The 20,516-nt window shown below is 34.0% G+C and overlaps 1 protein-coding gene across 1 annotated transcript; it reads right to left on the minus strand.

Moving 5' to 3' along the window:
- Window positions 1-4,294: 4,294 nt before the first annotated feature.
- On the minus strand, window positions 4,295-7,490 carry LOC105778580 (wall-associated receptor kinase-like 22). The gene is made up of 3 exons (XM_012602300.2): window positions 6,621-7,490; window positions 6,438-6,542; window positions 4,295-5,629 (listed from the first exon to the last, which is right to left on the minus strand). The coding sequence occupies exons 1-3, from the start codon at window positions 7,462-7,464 to the stop codon at window positions 4,530-4,532; spliced, it is 2,049 nt and encodes a 682-aa protein (XP_012457754.1). The 5' UTR covers window positions 7,465-7,490; the 3' UTR covers window positions 4,295-4,529.
- Between the last annotated feature and the right edge of the window lie 13,026 nt (window positions 7,491-20,516).

The raw sequence follows: 20,516 nt of genomic DNA on the forward strand, positions 1-20,516 counted from the left end.
AAGGAAAAGTGATAGCGTATGCTTCTCGACAATTGAAACCGCATGAACGAAATTATCCTACCCATGATTTAGAGTTGGCTACTATTGTCTTTGCTTTGAAGATTTGGCGTCATTATTTATATGGTGAGAAATGTCATGTTTTTTGAGATCATAAAAGTTTGAAATATGTTATGACACAAAAGATCTGAATTTGCGGCGTGAAGATGGTTGGAATTGATGAAAGATTATGAACTTGTAATAGATTATCATCCGGAAAAGCCAATATAGTTCTTGATGCTTTGAGCGAGAAAGTCTCTCTTTGCTTTGAGAGCTTTGAATACAAGATTAACATTGATGAAGATGGATCATTGCTTGCGAGTTAAAAGCTAGTCCATTGTTCTTCAAGAAATTTATGAGGCTCGAAAGTGGATAATGAATTACAAAGAAAAAGACTCGATTGTGCGTGGGCGATAATTCGATTTTCGGATTGATTCGGATGGATGTTTAATGTTTCATGACGAATATGTGTTAGAAAATGTTGATTTAATTCGAAAATTTTGCGGGAAGCACATGATAGTCGCTATGATGAGTGGAAGTGGGATAGAATTACTATGGATTTTGTTTCGGATTGCCATTGTCACCGAAAAGAAAGACTCAATTTGGGTAATAGTTGATCGATTGACTAAGTCACTCATTTCATTCTGTGCGAATGAGTTTTCACTTGACAAGTTAGTGAATTGTATATTCTTTGAGATAGTTCGATTACATGGTGTACTGCGTCTATTATATCGATAGAGATCCACGGTTTACTTCAAGGTTTTGGAAGAAATTACAAGAGGCATTAGGTACTAAATTGAATTTTAGTACAGACATTTCACCCCAAACCGATGGACGATCGAAAGAGTAATTCAAGTGCTCGAATATATGTTGAGATGTTGTGTATTGGAATTTGAAGGTAATTGGGAAAGATATCTACCTTTGGTGGAGTTTGCATATAATAATAGTTATCAATCCAGCATAAAATGGCACCTTATGAAGCGTTGTATGGGCGAAAGTGTCGGACTCCATTATATTGGTGAACTTAATGAAAATCGTTACATGGAGTCGATTTGGTAAAAGAAAGCGAAGAAAAGTGAAGATAATCCGTGATTGTTTGAAAGTCGCATCGGATCGGCGAAGTCGATCGGATTTGAAAAGAAAAGAGATTGAGTTTCAAGTGGGTGATAAAGTATTTCGAAAGTGTCTCCATGGAAGAAAATTCGAGATTTGGCCGTAAAGGTAAATTAAGTCCAAGATTTATTGGTCCGTATGAAGTGATAGAAAGAATTGGTCCGATGGCTTATTGATTGTCTTTACCCGAATTGGAAAGAATTCATAATGTGTTTCATGTTTCTATGTTGAGGCGATATCGATCGGACCCATCACATGTGATTTCACCGACTGAAGTGGAAATTCGATCGGATATGACATACGAAGAAGAACCGATTCGAATCTTGGCACGAGAAGTGAAACAGTTGAGAAACAAAGAAATTGCTTTAGTGAAAGTGTTATGGCAACGACATGGGATGGAAGAGGCAACATGGGAAACCGAGGAGGCTATGAGGAAACAGATCCCAACTTATTCATGGTAAGATTTTGGGACGAAAATCCCTAAGGGGAGAATTGTGATAGCGAAATAGGCCTAATCGGAATAGTGGTTTCGTAACCACAAATCCAAGTGAAATAGTTTAATTTTATAAATTTTTATTAGTTACTGATTGATTGAAATATTGTGTGAAAATATGGATAGGAAATTTTAATGCTTTAGTGCTTAATTGAATTTTTAGGACTAAATTGAAAAATGCAAAGTGTGTCTAATTAGTGATTAAATGACTTAATTGAATTATTGCATGAAATTGGAAGTGTTTATGTGGCAATTAGACCATAAATTAGTGTTATGGACACAAAAGGGTATTTCTAGAAAAATATCTAAGTAATGGGTCAAGGGCATTTTTGTCCAAATTGAATAAAAGACAAAATAAAGATGAAAACAAGTGTTCATCTTCTTAAAATCAGATGTTTGCTGCCAAAAAAATTCATGTCACCATAGCTAGGGTTCTTGAACTTCCTAAGCTCAATTGTAAGTGATTTCTTGCCCCGTTTTTAATTATTTTCGTATTTTTATGCTTATTGAAGCTTGAATTTCATGTTTCTACTATTTAATTTAAATGAAATTAAAGTTTGAAAATTTACCCATTCATGATATAATTGTAAATTGATTAGTGATGTTAGATAATGAATGTTTGAAGTGTTAATTACAAGTTTTACTAGATGAATTTTGATGAAAATGTTGAAAAGGGCTAAATTGTGAAAGATGGTAAAGTGTGCATAAAGTTGTGATTTTGTGAAATTGATGGCTGTTATGAGCATGAAATATGATTTAGTGAAGTTTGAAATTTAAAAATTTAGTGAATTTTATTTTTACGAGCTTAGGGACAAAAGTGGAATTTTGAAAAGTTTAGGGAAAAATGTAAATTTGCCAAAATGTTGTGTATGAATTGTATTTAAATGAAATGTTGATAAAATGTATTAAATTGTGTTAATATAGATCAAGAAAGAAGAAATAGTGGAAGTGATCGGGAAAAGAGAAAGTTATCGACTAAATTACAAAAAATAGTCGTTTTGCATCCGAGGTAAGTTATATGTAAATAATAGTTATATTTGTATAAATTGTGAATTATATTTGATATGTGAATTAATATTGAATGTGGAAGGAAAATTGTTCATGAATTATTCAAGTAATAAAGTGTTAAGTGTAAATTCGGTTGAACTTAGGAATAGAATTGGATACAAGTGACATGTCACTAGAGACCGATGTTACTGATGTTACAGTGTTACAGTGAGTCCCGGTCTTTGGGTGATCTAGCATGTGTTGCGAGACACTGACGACTTGTGTGAGCAGCCCGTGGACATTTCGGTGTTATTGATCGGTGGTAGCTTGGCTACATTTCGATGGTAGCTTGCTACATATCGATTGTGGCACTTATGTGCTAAATCTCTACGTATCCGTGTATATTCCAAGCATTCAACGGGATTAATAATGAATTAAAGTGAATATGAAATGTTAAGTGTGAAAATGTATATGCAAGTGAATTGGTAAGATTGTGCATGTGTAAGTGATTGAAATTGCTAAGAAATGTTTTGATTAGTTATATGTTAAAAGTGTTAATTATTAAATGAGTAATTATTGTTTACATGTAACTTACTAAGCTATTTATAGCTTACACATCTCTTTCTTTCCTTTGTTTTATAGTGATTTGAACTTGATCGAATAGTGGACCGTCGAGACTCGTATCACACTATCATAGCCATCTCGGTATTATGTGCTTTTCAAAATGTTTGAACTATGGCATGTATAGAGTCTTAATCATTTTGAGCATGTTCAAATGATATGGCTAAGATTAGCTATTGAAATGGTTAGTAAAGATTATGTTTTGGTATTATGTATGTGTAAATGGTAACTAATTCAAAGAAGCAGTTTCTTTGACAGCAGCAGTGACGTGAATGTAAAAATTCACCATAAATAGTAGAAATGGAATTAGAGAGTGAATTATATATGGAATTAAAGCTTATCAAGTCTATTTTTATATGAAAGAAACTATGTAGGAAAAGGAATTCTGTATTTTGAGATATTTGAATTTTAGTGAGACAGGGTCAGAATGTTTTTTTGAAGTCCCCTGTTCTGACTTTAGAAAATCATTATAAATTGTACAGAAAGAATTATGGGTCATAATTTATATGTGTAGATTTCTTAGTGAGTCTATTTTCAAAAGAAAAAACGATAACCTTATATGTATTCTGTACAAAGAGATAATTGATTTTTAGTGCCGAGAGGTCAGATCTGTCGAGCTGTGAAACAGGGGATACTTTAATGAATAAAGTGTACTAATTGGCCAAGTCAAAAATTTTGAAAATTTTATGGTAAGTAGTAATATGAGTCTAGTTTCAGGGAAAATTTACGGATTTAAATTTTGAGTTCTGTAACTCGAGTTATAATTAAATTAGTGAAAGTCACGCAGGTAGACAGTTTTGTTGTGAACAGTGAATTTAATTTTAAAAGCAATTTTTTTTATGCTCCGAATTGGTAAGTTAAATTGGATAACATCTCGTACTAGATTCCGGTGACGGTCTCGGGTAAGGGGTGTTACACTACAACTATTCCAAAAGAAGCTCTTCCACTATTCATCTTGGTTGAGTAATAATATCAAAACACTTGGTGACCAGAAAGCATTGATACTAATTGACACAATTACAAAAAAAAAAAAAACACTCTAAATAAAAATAAAGCTAAATATTATTATTGCTCAATCAAGATGATACAAAGAAACAGAAATTGAAGTGCTACACTTTTGGCTCAGTGTAAAACATCTATTTATACTAAAAAGCTTCCCAAAATAACTGAACTACTTTGACAACAAGAAGCTAACGTGCTCATATTTTATTTGCACAAATATAGGACCAAATATGCTAATCGACTCCTAATAAAAATGAATAACTTGACCAATTCATAACTAGCAGAAAGTTGCACTAAATTCTGACACATTTGAACCCTTCTGCATCAAAACGATCCGTTCTAACTCTATACCAACTTCTTTCATCATTGGTCGCTTTTTCCCACTCAAGCTCAAGCATTGGTATGCAAGTTTAGCAACCATCATTACCTCTTCATGTTTCACTCCCTTCACAATTCGACTGTCAACAATGTCCATCACTTGGTTCTTTTCCACCAAATTGGTGAAATACGAGGCTAAACTCCTACTATTTTCTTCCCTTTCGAAAGAAACCGGTTTTTCCCCTGTTAGTAACTCAACCAGCACGACTCCAAAGCTATACACATCGCTTTTATCCGTGAATTGGCTCGATTGGAAATACTCAGGGTCTAAGTATCCGAATGTGCCTTGTACGTGCGTGGTCAAGTGAGTTTGATCTATAGAAACTGATCTCGATATCCCGAAATCTGAAACTTTCGCCTTGAACTTCTCGTCTAATAAGATGTTTGTGGACTTGACGTCTCGATGATAAATCGGAATTGAGGCCGAAGAGTGCAAGTACGCAAGGGCTTCGGCACTTTCTTTGGCAATTCTTAATCGTGTTTCCCATGATAATACGAATTCCTCACTTTGGTCATGCAGATATTGATAAATTGTTCCATTTGAGATGAACTCATAAACTAGTAACGGAACTTCGGTCTCTAGGCAACACCCTATAAGTTTAACCACGTTTCGATGATTAATTTGGCAAAGGATGACGACTTCATTAATGAACTCTTCGACTTTGTCTGCAGCCATTCCTTTGGACTTTTTAACGGCAACAATTCTTTCATCGGCAAGCATTCCTTTGTAAATAGTTCCTTGGCCACCTTGGCCGAGCACTCGGTCCTTGTTGAAATTATCTGTTGCTTTATCCAACTCCTTGGAAGTAAATATCCTGGTGCTCTCTAAACTGCCATGCTTTGCAAACATTTGTTGTTGTAATAATAACCCACCATTGCGTTTAAAATTTTTTTTCTTCAACTTCATTTTCCTTCTTTTCTTTAAATATTTGTATGACCACCGTCCACCCATTACTAAGCACGTTACTAAGCACAATGCTGCAAAGCCAAGACCAATTCCTGAAAGAAATGCTCAATAATTCAAAAGGCTTAAAGGGTTAATGCAATCAAGTAAAACAATATGTTTCTTTATAAAATCGAGAAAAAACACTTGTATATAATGGTTTGGGGATGGTGGACTAATGCAATCAAGTAAAACAATATGTTGGAGAAGAAGAAAAATTTGAAATGAAAGAAGGCTGTAGGCAAGAGGAAGGGGAAGGTAAAAAAATTGTGAGTGAATCGATGTAACTTTATAAAATCGATGTTGAAGTTAAAAGTTCCATTAATATGCTACCATTGATGATTAATTGTTAGATTACTATTTTGTATAAGTTAATTAGTAACTTTTAATCATTCTCATGGATCACAATAGTAATAAAAAAATATTAACCATGCATTGTAGGGGTGTTCAAACAGTTAACCGAATCGAATTAGTATTAATCGAATTAATCAAACTTTTAATCATTTAACCGTTAACCAAATTGAATTTTTTCAAAAAAATTAACTGAACTGAAATTTATATGTTCTTTTTATTAAAACAAATATAACACATATAAAAAATAAAGTGATAATATTCATTTGACCGAATTAATCGAATTAACCAAATTAAAACAACATATCATTTGTATTATCAATTATTAAGTTCGTTGATTCGGTTAATTATCTAATTTCGAACCGAATTAACCGATAATCAAACTTCCCAAAAATAATTAACTGATCTCCGACCGAATTAGATCGATTAGCCAACCGATTAATCGAATTAAATCGATTAATTTAATTTTAACCAAAATTTAAACCATCACTAATGCAAAGGGAGTTAATTTACCTAAAGGAAGAATCCAAGTTTTTCTTCGTGTGCATACGTAATGCCCTGGCTTATTCACACAAGTCGCATCCCCACACTTCAACTCGTCCAGGCATTCGTCAATATCTAAACAATTCCATTAACTTTTGAAAGAGTAAAATAAGAAGTATCAAACAAGGGATGTGAAGAGATTTTGGATTTTACCTTGGCATCCATCAGGAAGATATGCATTCCCTTGATAACCACTCTTGCAATGACATCGAATTGATTTGTCAATATGAGGGTCCGACAACTGTAAGCCATACGGCGTACAATTATATTCTCTTCCTTCTTCGCTCAACTCAAAATCCTCTTTGGGTATCGCCCAATCAAGCACAGCACCCACAGCCTCCATTTTCTGCAAACCGGACCTGTTTGCTACATTCGATGCCCAGTTTTTCTCCACCACGTAGGCTAACTTGCACCCATCAGATTGGCTATCAAAGGTAGCATTAAATGTTTTGAGAGCCCATGGTAATTCCCTCTCGCAGCATGTATCGTGGCAGATGTTATAAGGATTAGAACCAAAGAGTGCGTCCCCAGTACAAGCTGATCTACACGAAGTGTTGGTGTCAACTTCCGCCAGGAAAGCCGTGCTATTACAACCAGCGGCTAGGAACCTGTTCCTGTACTCTGAAAAGAAGAAAGGGCTGCCTGTTAGATCCACCCCAAGGCTGGTTTCCCTACCTGAACAGTTCATTGAAACTACTGGACTCTTCACACGATGGTACTCAAGGTCCGGATCATAATCAGCAGATCTCAAAGAAAAATTCAAAACCTCCATGTTTGTTCTTTTGAGTAAAATTGTAGGAGGGGTTGAAGTTTCATTGCAAGAGACCTCAAACCATGCATTCAAGGAACAGTTGGGTCCAATTCCAAAAGGGTAGGGAACTCTAACATCACCACAGCTGCCTTTGCAACCAGGTTTTGCTGTGGAATTAGCTGCTGATGCTAGATCGGTAAATAGCAAAAGCAACAAACTGAAACTTAATGCAAATCTCACAATCATTTTTGTTTTCTTCTTTTTGGATCATTTAGCCGAGATATATATATAGGCAAAACTATAGATTCTTTCAAACTTTACTATTACCATTGGTTGAAGTATCATTTCCTCTCATTGGTTTGTGGTAATATTTAACCATTGACATGATTTGTTTACAATAAAAAGAAAAGAAAAAAAACCTTTTACTTATTTTGAGACATCTTATCTTTTACAATAAATTTTACTATCCTTTTAATTGTATCAATTGTTCTTTATTTTTGTAAAAATAGAACTTCGGTAATGACAATATATTGCAAAGAAAAGAAAAATAAAAATAAAAAATACAGATTTTTACGTGAAAACCCTTTCGGAAAAAACTACGGGCAGAGGAGAAGAAATTTCACTATGTCGAATTCGAAAATTGATTACAAGAGGAGTAGACTATGTCTATTTATAGGCTTATAAAACTATATTCTAATAGGAGTGTAGTAAAATTGAAACATCTTATTCTAATCAATATCAAATAGATTGAGTTTAAGAAGGTTTAAAAAACTTTATTCTAAAATAAAATAAAAAAAGTATAATTCTATAGAATTTTACTTTTATTTTATTTTATTTTACCACTGTATTTTATTTAAATAAAGATTCGGTCACTTAATTCTAACAATTTTATATAAGCTATTTTTGAATATATATTAAATAAAAATTCCTCTCGTAAAACATTGTGGTTACGTATTCAATTTTTCTTTCCTTCGTCTCGGTGTATCTAAAGTTAAACTCTAAAATTCAACAAAAGCATCCTTTTAAATTAAGATATTTAATTTTATTAAAGTATTTTAGAGTTTTGATATATATAGATAGATATTTTTCTATTAAAATTAAAATTAAAATTAAATTTTTTAATTATTCCACACTTATTCAACTATTCACAGTGCCTGAAAAATGGCATTCTTTCAAGCATATTGACTAAATCAAAACTTAATTTTTTTCCCACAAAGTATTATCAATGTGGGGCGCCATTCATTATGAACCTGCGGAGAATTTCCTACAGACTTTACTTGAAGTCTCCCCTCTCTCTCCTTTTCTATACAAAATTAATGTATTCTCATTATATATAAGAATTGTATGTAAATGTAATGCGATGGTTGGTCATCTCTTAATTTTGATGTTAGGGGTTGGATGAATGGAGCATATTTTATGGCTAGTCGTTTATTTTTTTGGAAAGCACTCACAATAAGAAAATTAATCACTATTACTAGCGATACCCTAGTTTCAGCTCAAAAAAATGTCTAACGTTTCATCTTATCTATCATTTCATGTATGGATATTATTTGATACATTGACGGTAGAGGTTTTTTAACTTTAGAAACGGGCTTAAGAGATTACAAAATATCCTTAATTGATATTTTAAAAAGGAAAAATATCTGGTACACTACCCAGTGGAGTTTTTAGACTTCACCAGTAGAGTTAGTCCTATAGAGATCTAGTACAATATTAAAAATTAAAATTTTAAAAAATATGCATGTCAATTTTTTTAAAACTACTTATAAAATAAAATAAAAATACATTGCAATATATCATATACTCACTATTTTAAAAATAAAACTAAATAAATATGACACATAAACCTACTTATAAAACTAGAAAACTTCAGCACCAATATATCAAATAATAAGCCTTCATTATATCATCTGACTTTCTTTTACAACGTTTCAATTACGTCTGCAATCCTACATTTATTCATGGCATTTGGAAAATAGCAAATACGACTTAGTTATGGAAAAATATATTATTAAAGTGGTCGACGAAAATATCATTAAAGTATTTTATTATATATATATATATAATTCTCTATTAAAAAATTTATTTTTTATTTAATTATAAAGTATTTAGTTTAATGGGTAAACTATCAAAATAGTCACTTTTGTTTGGTTCAGGTTACATTTTAGTCTCTTATGTTTGAAATGTTACGTTTTAGTCATTTATGTTATCACGTTGTAACATTTTAGTCACTGAGTCGTTAGTTTCTGTTAACGGTGTAACGGTAAACTGATGTGGCACATTAAATCATCATTTCAAACAAAAATTCTAGGTTAATTTATACAATCGATCCCCATATTTTTTCGTTTGGAGCAATTTAATTTTTTTTTCTTTTATGTTTTTTAACTTTCTTTCTTTTCCATTCTCTTATGCTTCTCCCTTTGTTTTCCTCCCTTCTCCATTTCTTTCAACGTAGTTTTTCTATGTTTTATTTTTTAAAACAATATAATTTTTTCGAGTGAGGCGAGCTTGTAGACTAGTTACAAATGGAAAACATAGAAAAACTATGTTAAAAGAAATGAAGAATGGAGGAAAATAGAGGGAGAAGCTAAGAGAATGGAAAAAAAAGTTAGAAGAAAATTTTTAAATCATTGAAAATGAAAAAAATATAGGGACAAATTGTAGAATTTAACCTAAAATTTTCTTTTGAAATGATGATTTAACATGCCACATCAACTTACTGTTACACCATTGTCGACAATTAACGGCTCAGTGACTAAAATGTTACAACACGATAACGTAAGTGACTAAAACATAACATTTCAAACATAAGTGACTAAAATGTAACCTAAGGCAAACAAAAGTGACTATTTTGATAGTTTACCCTAGTTTAATTTAAAGATTTTCTGAATTGTTGCAATTAGATAGGAGTTTTATTTTTTCTTTTTCTTCAACGCAATTAGGTAAGAGTTGAATTTTAAACTGATTTGCGATAAATTGAAAAAATAAGATTAAATTAACTAATTGATAATAAATAGATGTATGAAAAGAGAATAAGAGTCATTGATGCAGTGGATCAACGATTGTGAAAAGAGATGAGTTGAGTAGTTAAATTCTTTAGGAGTAGAGAATTTGAAGCAGAGAGGAAGAAGAAGCCCCCCTTTTGGGATGTCTGTCGACTTTTATTAAATCGGGTTGGACTTCGGGTCAAATTATGATTATATAACAATTTTTCCTCCACATGGTCGAAGAAAAGTTATAAAGTGACTCTTCTCAGACAATCTGACATTTATGAAGTATGTGCAATTTGGGGCTTACCATATAGATTTTACCTTGAAGCATTATTTAACAAGTTTTGTTGTTTAAGGTTTAGGGTTTATAATCCAAACTAGAGTCAATTTACGTGATCATGTCACGCATTTCATTATTAGTGGTTTATTATTTACAAAATTTTGTATATTGATTTAATACTAATATTTTTAAAATTTTATGATTAGTAAATAATAGAAAACATATTAAAAAATATTGATAGTAAATTTTGTAATTATAAATATTAATAATTGTGAAACTATAATCGATGTTGAATAAATTTAATTATCTAAATTGTTAAATTAGTTGCTTCAAATATTTGCTATCTAAATCATCAAATATTTAAGTTTTATTACAAACTACATCAACCAACTAAGAAATTCTAACCGAAATTAAAATTTCCATAATGTCAAAAAATATCAATAATTTTACAAATTTTAGTGACTAAATTATAAACCTCTGAAAGTTTTTTTTTTGAAGACAACGGCAGATTGGGCTTTATTAATAAATTCAAAGATAAAACAATTACCCTAAAGAACCAAGCCCAAATGAAATTTTGGCCCAGCACCAATAAAACAAAATAATAAAATAGTAAACAGAACCGAAATAATCCTAAAAAAATCAAATCAGAAAATTTCAGAATCCTTAAATGCTGCCGTGAAATTTACCCAATCAACAAAACTGACTGTTCATCGCCTTGTCACTTCATCTGCCTTTCTTCTTCAAGACGTTTCCATACTCCTGAGGCATTAATCATCAACGTTCTTTGTACAGCCCTCTTCTCAATTAACCCCATCCCATCTTCTCTCTTCCTAATCAATCCTAATCTCCCACTCTATCCCTTTCCTCTTGATCTACTGCATATTCCGGAACTCCCCCAACAAGGTACACTGGTACTTTAGCCTTCATCGTTTCTTTTGCTACCATATGCGCAAGAACGTTAACTGCTCTTGGGACATACTCGAATCTGCACTCCTTGACTTCAGATAGCATTTTATGAATATCCGTAATGTATGCACAAACCCTTGATTTATCTTGGATATCTGACTTACTTTTTTTTATTATCGATAATGAATCTCCTTCTATAATGATTTTTTCCCATTTCATATGAATACCGATTTTGGTTGCTTCCCGGCATGCGAGCGCCTCGGCCGCGAAGACTGATGTCACCTGTTGATAGATCTCCGAACATGATAGAAGAGTTTTGCCTTCACTATCCCTGGCCACAAACCCCACAGTCGCTTGATTACACTTCCCATCGTAGGCAGCATAAACCTCTCAAAGTTAGGTGTCCTAAATAAAAAATTTTGAAAAAATAAGTGATAAAAGTGTTATTTAAAATTCAAAAATTATTAATATGTTAACTCATAATTATTTTCACCTCATGTTTTTTAAATGTTGAAAATTTAAACAAAATTATTAGTAAAAAAACTAGATATTTGATCTATATAATACCTAATTGAAAATTTATTATTTGTACTAAAATTATAATTCTAAAAATAAATTTATAATTAAAATACAAGTGTTACGTTTTTAAATGTATTACATCAAATTAATTCATAAAATTTTATTATAAAAGATTATAGTATTTATATTCTAAATAATTCACATGTAAATGCATATAAAAGTTCTCAAATAAAGAAAAATATATATTTATTTTAATTGATATTATGGTTTAATATTTTTATATTTATTCATATTTTGAATTTAATTTTAAAATTTTATATAATGTAATATAATGAATATTATAATAATTATGTTTTTATATAAATTATAGTAAAGGGATATATAATAAAGATTATATAATACTAAAATCTATGTAAGATATTAGTATAGATGATAAGAAAATTTTATTTTAAGAACATAAGCATTTTTAGGATACAATTATCATTAACTATTTAAGTTTAAATTATGATAATTAAGTGGGTTAAATCACAATTAAGTCTACATAGAATGATATTTTGGATTAATAATCTTCATTAAAATAAAATTATGTTGACACGTTTGGAGGTAAGGTAATTTTTGTGGCTGAAACAGTGGTCACAACTTCAAACATTGTTTCATTGTTATACTTGCCTATTTGAAGAGCTAACAGATCTTAGAACAAAAGCATTGGGCTATCTATTTTGAAGATATTTCGACCTGTCAGAGCCCAAAACATGAAGAACAATTGAGTTGAAATTGAAGACTTGAAGATTTGTTTCTTGCGGATTAAGTCTAGTTACTTGCGGAATAAATAACGTCACTTTCTATAGTTGAAAACTTTGGATTACATCAAAACTCTTATGAAATTAATATAATATGTTGATTTCTAGCTTTACTTTACAAAACTGTGATTAGACTATGACTCTTTGATCGCCTCCAGACATACTAACGTTCATAGTGTGGATACTACTTCCGAAATATAAGGATTTGAGGCAGTATCCGCAAGTATACGGATCAGATAGTAATATAGATTTGTTTACAGCGAAACTAAGTATTTCGAGGATCGTACCCAAGGTACTCGAGCATTGTACCCAAGGCACCTATGGTTGCAGGCTCCCATGCACAACCCATGACATTCTCCCCTACCTGTTCTAACGATGCCCTCGTCGAGTCCTCCTTATGGAACTAGTCTATCTTTCCTTCGAACGGCTACAATGCCTCGGCAAATTTCCAACTCGCTTCACTATCGAGAAGTCTCTTCTATCGAACTAAGTATTCATGTTGCAACTGATAGTACTTTCGTCTGATCACACGGTTTGTCTCGATGCTTTCAACTTTGTGATTGTAGGAAACCTTGACCCCCATTGATGCTTGTTCGGACTTGCCTTGATTTGGATCCTTTTGATCCTTATGGAATGGCTTAAGCATGCTCACATGAAATATTAGGTGGACTTTGAGTTTTACCGATAAATGAAGCTTGTAGGCCACCTTGCTTGCTCTCTTCACAACTTGAAAGGGTCTATCATACCATCACACAAGCCTCTTATCCAAACCATTATGTCGCAAAATCAAGTATAGTTTAGCAAGGACTGAATCACCAACCTGAAATTGCACATCCTTTCTATTCTAATCCGCCTACTTGTTACACTTGCTTGCCTTGTGTAGAAAAGCTCTAGCCAAGTCATTTTTCTCTTCGCAATCATTTGCAAATCGATAAGTTACTGGATTCGGTCCTGTATAACGGGTTACAATAGCACTGGGTGTGAGTGGCTACTGGCCAGTCACTATCTCGAGCAGGCATTGATTTGTGGCCTCACTCCGCTGTAAGTTGTCTGAAAATTGGGCCACATTCAACAACTTTTTCCAGTCCCTTTGTGTGGACCTCATATAGTACCGAAGATATGTCTTCAACAACGTATTCAATATTTCAGTTTGCCCATCGATTGTGGATGCATGCTAGTGGAAAAGTTTAAGTCTGAGCCCATCGACTTGAACAACTTTATCCAAAACCGGCCTGTTAATCGCCCGTATTAATCACTGATGATAGATAATGACACTCCCCAATATTTCACCATGTGTCTAAGGAACAACGAGCTACCTCCTCAGCAAGTCACTCTTTGGTAACTAGAATGAACGCTGCATACTTCGAAAGCTTGTCCACCATAACAAGAATACTTGCAAACCCGTCAGACTTAGGCAAACCAACAATAAAATCCATAGATACACTCTCTCATGGTCTTTCCAGAATGGGCAAGGTTGTAGCAAATCGACCGGAGTCTTTAATGCAACCTTGTCTTATTGACATACTAGACAAGTTTTCACATAGGTCTCCACATCATCACCTATGTAAGGCCAATAGTAACGATCTTCCAAAAGGGCCAAGGTGCGATGCATTCTTGGATGGCATTCCCATCTCGAGTCATGACACTCATTTATGACTTTCTTCCGTAATTTCCCATAATAAGACACATAAAGACGGTGCCCATAAGTGTATAACAACTCCCCTTTAAGCCCAAATCTCCTAGTTTTCCCCTCATTTGCAAGCTCGGCCAAGTTTTTTGTTGTGGGATCATGGGACAACCCTTATTGAATGCACTCCAATAATGAACCATCAGGTTGGCTGATTGTTGCAAACTCCATCTTTCGGCTAAATGCATTAGCCACAGTGTTGGCACTCTCTACCTTATACTTTATCATGAAATCAAACTCTGCAAGGAAAACCTGCCAACGAGCCTGTTTAGGAGACAACTTTTTTTAGGTTAGAAAATAAATATTAGTAACATTATCGGTAAAGACCACGAACCTGGAACCTAGTAAATAATGCCTCCATGTGCGCAAGCAATGCACCACTACGATCATCTCCTTTTCTTAGACCGTGTACATCCGCTCCGTCTCATTAAGCTTTTGACCCTCATAAGCAATTGGATGCCTATCTTGCATTAGTACTCCCCCAATGGTATAATCTAATACATCCATGCGTACCTCATATAGCTTCGAATAATTTAGCAAAGTAAGTTCGACTCCCTCGTCGTCACTTGCTTCAATTGGTTAAAGGTCTTCTCAGATTGAGGATCTCAATCCCATGCCTTACCTTTTTTAACATGTTCGTCAAGGGTGCGATAATTTTGGAGTAGCCTTCGATGAAGCATCGATACGAATTTACCAACCCCCCAAAGAAAGATCTCAACTCTGCCACCTTGGTTAGTGGCTCCCACTCAATAATGGCCCGAATTCTGCTTTCATCCATTCAAATCTTGCCACCTCCTACAATGTGACCTAGAAATGGCACCTCTCATTGGGTAAATGAGAATTTCTCCTCTTTAACAAACAATTATTTTCCTTCAAAGTTTGGAACACGTCCCTCAAATATTCCACATGCTCCTTGAGCAACTTACTGTACACCACAATATCATCAATGAAAACAACTACAAACAACTACAAGTACCTTATTCATTAGGGTGCAAAATGTAGCTAGGGCATTCGTGAGTCCGAGAGCATCACAAAAAACTCATACGAACCATACCACGTCACATAAGCTACCTCTGGCTCGTCCCTCCCAACTATTCAAACTTGATGATATCCCGATTTTAAATCCAACTTGATAAACCATCTCACACTACCAAGCTGATCAAACAAATCTGAAATAAAGGGAATGAGATACCTATTCTTCACATTAGTCTTGTTTAAGGCCCAATAATCGGTACACATCCTCAACAACCAATCATGTTTCTTTTGGAATAACACTGGCTCACCGAACTAAGATTTAGATGGCCTAATGAATCATGCATCTAAAAGTTTATTCAACTATTTCCATAACTCTTCTAATTTTTTCGGACATATACAATATGGGGCCAACATTCAAGATGCAACAACTCGATCCTGTGGTCCACCTCCCTCTTTAGTGGTAACTTTTTTGGTAACTCGTAGGCATCACATCTTGAAAAGACTGCAACAACTAATCTACTTCCTTCAGGATCTCACCAACAGACTTAACGACTTCCTCAACATTCAAGATGGCTAAGTAGAAAATTTCATCTCTCCGTACCCCTTTAGCAAATTGGATTGTCGATAATGTTTTTCCCTTCATGCTTCATTTCCTTGTCATTCTCCTCATGTATTGATGGTCCGAATCTGTAATCACCATGTAATTACCAGAAGGAAAAATAGACGTATTAATCTGGTCAAGGAAATTTAATCCAACCACAAAATCATAGTCATTAAGTGGTATTACCTTAATGGTCGGTTTATCGGTTCAATCACCAAGTTGGAGATCCACTCCCTTTAAAGACCCCTTGATTGGAACACATTCTGAGTTCACCATCTTAATCCAACCCGACTCATTTTGGATATTGAGACCAAGTTTATGAGTAGTCTCTTCGGACATGAACAAATCAAATGCACCTGTGTCGACAAGTGCATTCAATTTTTTACTAGCCACATGATGTCTACAAATACCAGCCCATGACCCATCTTATCTTCGATAGCCCCTAATATTGAGCAAAGAGTGTTGTCTGCCTTATCTGCCTCATCCTTTGCTTTCATAGTAGAAAGTATGGACTTCTTCGAATAGTCCTTGATCATATATGGACCATCACAATGAAAGCAACTTCAAGGTTCATTCTTCTTTTTATCCCAAGGCTTCTTACCATTGCCATTTTTAGCGGGCTTGTCTTTGTCCCCCTCCCACCATTGCCCTTTGGTTTGAATTTGGGCTTGGAAGACTTAGGCTTGTCTTTCTTTCCACCAAGCTTTGCTACAGTTATGGCATTGGTAAGCTCTTGAACTCCTCGACATTGCAACTATTGCTTCGCCCATGATTTCAACCCATCTATGAAGGAAAAGAATGCCTCTTTCTTACCCATATTTGATATCTAAAGCATGAGTTCGCTAAACTCCCGCACATACTCCCTCACGGTGCCTTGTTGCATAAGCTGGCAACTTTTCTCGAGCCTCATCCTTGGCATACTTTGGAAAAAAACTGTGCTTTGAACTCAGTTTGGAACTCCTCGCAAGTCCCAATTTCTGTCCCACCACGTCTCACATCTAAAGTCCTACGATGCCACTACAACAAAGCAACGTCAGTCAAATACATATCAGCAGTAATTACCTTAGTGGCATCATCCATGATGCCTTTAACACGGAAGTATTACTCCATTCCCCATAGAAAATTGCCTACATCTCTACAGATCTTGTTCCCTTGAACTCATTGGGCTTGGGAACATCCGCATTGAGCTTGGGTCCATTTCTCAAGGCAACCTTGTAGATTGTGAGTTCACCCTTGAGCTTCACAATTTCCTCTTTCAAGGCCGTCATCATAGCCTCGAGGGCATCTTCCCTACTAGTTAGCTTTTCGACAGAATCCAACACATACTCTCTGAGCTGCTCTTTTATAGATTGCAACCCATCGATGATCCTATCACTGACATCATCGATCATCTCCTTAATGTCTCCCATGAACTCCTTGAGAGTAACGACCCGTCCCTCCAAAGGTGACAATATGTCCCTCAAACAACTAGCTTTCCTGGCCCTCCCACAGGTCTCTATTGGTTCACCATGCTCGACAATTTCTTTTGACATCTTTCATGGTGCCTTCGAACTCTAGATCGGATACCAATTGTCATAAAATTAGATTTTTCCCATACAATCTGTATGGCCTTAGGCAATTTCTTCACTCAAAAATCATCTAAGTCAGCCTAACTCATAACAATTGAGGATTCAACAGAATTCCTCTAATGCACCCACGAAGAAAAAATGGAAGAATGAAAAATGAAAGAACTTAAAAGATGAACAAAGCCACAGAAAATGAATAACACTAGAGAAAAGTTTTGAGCGAATGCTCTAAAAAATTCTATTACTCACTGAATGAATTACAATGACGGGAAAAGGGCTCTATTTATAGTTGAACCTTCGTAAAATCAACAGTAGAGATTAAAGTACATCAATGGCTAAAATTAAAAGCTATCTTCAAGTCAATTATCTAATATTACAGAATCGTATCTTCTAAAGATTACATATCATATCTAAGATTACATATCTCTGAAGATCACATTCCATATTTGCTAAGCTTTGTAGATGGGCTTTCAATCTCTCCAAGCAACGGGCCAGTCTGATTGATCAAATGACCTCCTTTGTACGTGATGGATCACACAAGTGCACCATGGTTGTGGGTTCCCAAGTACAACCCATGGCATTAGCACTAGGTTAACTTTAACTTAAGCACCACAAGATTTAATTAGTACTTTAATTAGATTAAATTACGAAACGTAAAAAAGGGATTTTTGGTTTTTTTATAAAAATAATAAAAATACTAAAATACGGAAAACAATTTATATGAAGAATGCCAAAGTAAATTTATCAGATCTAGTTATGGGTGACTAACTCATTTAGGTATACTTCATCATCTGTCACTTCGGGCTCCTCGTCAATCAACTAATTATTACCCTAGCAGGACCTTTCAATACATCCACTAGAATACTAAGTTAGCAAGGACTACTTATTTTTTGACTTTACAGTTTAGACCGGCTCGATTTTAAGGTGTTCACGAATGGGTCACACAAATTTTGGGTTAATTCCCATCTTTATAACTTCTTAGGGTTGTCTGGCCTAAGGTTTACTTCACGTTATTCCTTTCCCAAATAGTTGATTCGTTCAAGGAACCTTATAAAATAGTCAATTCATTATACCTCCACTTATTAATCCCCATAAAATGATTAGTTCCTCATACTTTTCATAAATAATATATAATCGATGTAAAATTTAAACATAAATATTTGAATCGAAAATATAAGATTTAGGAGAAGTCTAATTTGTATTAGGAACTGGAATGAATCCACAGTGTTTAAACGCATTCACAAATAGGATCTCCTAAAATAAAGAAAAACAAAAGGAAAATAATCTAAAACCTAAAAAAAAACTAAACTAAATGAAAGAGATAAATTTTAAGCTAATTGATTGGTGTCTAAAATGGGTTCCAAATGAGTCTATTTATAGATTTTAGGTGGTTGTCGCCCATAACCCTAGGTCAAATGATGTTCTCGAGCTTTAGGTTGTAATGTGTGGATCAAAATGCCCCTATCTCATAATCGCGACACACTAGGACCTGTGTCACAACAAAGAGGTCAATATGCTCTTCTTTAGAATGTCTTCAAGGGTATGTCGCGACACCTTCAAGCTGTGTCACGACCTCTATGTTGTGACATCCAAGGCTCTATGTCATGACATTGTGATCAGTATCGATATAGTATGCCTTCTAATGGTTTTATGCACACTGATAAAGTGCGTTAGCACTCTTATGCTTCATTCGGCCCCTAAGGTCAATAAAATACTTGATTTGCACATTTTATTGAATTGAATAAAACTTGCTAAAATAGAAATAAAACTTAATGATAATGCTTAATTTCAAGCTTCTAAAGTGTAGAAATTAGTTTAATCTAACACACTGAATTACGGCAAATCACTTTTATGTAAGCAAAACTTAAGGAGTATATAAACTTAAGTTTTGTTTAGGTTAAAAGGTAAACCAACAGACCGTGAGATTAAGCGAGCACAAATTTGTTCAAGATAGGAATGTGTTGTATGAATTTTTTTTTGTAAGTAATCAAAAGAGTTTCTTAACTTGCAAGATTAAGCTTTCAATGGGGAAACTTAATGGGAAAGTGATCTAGTCTTTATGCAACAGTGAGACTGTTGAATTGGTGAGTGTCAGAGTAGTGTTAGGATTTAAATAATTTGTTGTACTATGAGAAAGATAGCGGATCATTTCTTTAGACAAGGTCGAACTACGAAAATAATGTCGGTGTTCATCTTTACATTTTCACACTTAATTTCGTGGTTGAAACTATGGCCACAGTTCCTAGCACTATTTTAGCAATAGTTTTTGTGTTGCATAACAAGTATCCCCTCTCGTTTTTACAATTGGTATCGATGCCTCTCACTTAATATAAATAGTGATTATCCTAGTTGATATATTTGCTTGCAATGGAAGGATCTTCAAGTCTTACACCCCCTATGCTCAATGAAGCTAATTATGTATATTATAAAGCCAAGATGAAAGTGTTATTAAGTCAATAGATGAATGAGTCTGAAGGATTTTTTTTAATTGGATAGACTCATCCATTCATCGACATTGAAAGAGTAAAAACTCCCAAGATCAAGGCAACCTAGACTATTGAAGAAGAAAATACTGCTAATGCTAACTCCAAAGCACTTTATGTTATTTTTTTGGAATAGATGCATAAGAGTTTAGGAGAATTTCCAAGTGTTCTGAAGCTAAGGAGGTTTGGAAAATACTAGAGACAACTCATGAAGTGACAACTATAATGAAACAATCCAAGCTTTAGATGCTAACCACTAATTTAAGACTTTAATGATGCAAGAATCAAAGACAATTAGAGAATTTTATGCAAAACCATGTGACGTAGACAATCAAGCTTTTTTCTTAAGGAGTAAGTAATCAAAATCCAAACTTGTGAGGAAGGTTCTTAGGTCACTACTAGAGAGGTTCAACTTCAAATTTACAACTGTGACTCCTTAGATCTGGCGGGTCTAAGATTTTGGCGTATAGTAGTAAGATAGTTTGTCTAGCG

The sequence above is a fragment of the Gossypium raimondii genome, chromosome 10 (genome assembly GCF_025698545.1).
Source record: "Gossypium raimondii isolate GPD5lz chromosome 10, ASM2569854v1, whole genome shotgun sequence".
In the NCBI taxonomy this organism is placed as follows: Eukaryota; Viridiplantae; Streptophyta; class Magnoliopsida; order Malvales; family Malvaceae; genus Gossypium; species Gossypium raimondii.

Excerpts from the sequence above, each read along its gene's own strand:
- LOC105778580 (XM_012602300.2), bottom strand. The coding sequence starts at position 7,464 with ATGATTGTGAGATTTGCATTAAGTTTCAGTTTGTTGCTTTTGCTATTT. Across the intron at positions 6,543-6,620 it reads TCTTCCTGATGGATGCCAAG|ATATTGACGAATGCCTGGAC; the intron begins GTAAAATCCAAA and ends GGAATTGTTTAG. Across the intron at positions 5,630-6,437 it reads AACTTGGATTCTTCCTTTAG|GAATTGGTCTTGGCTTTGCA; the intron begins GTAAATTAACTC and ends CATTTCTTTCAG.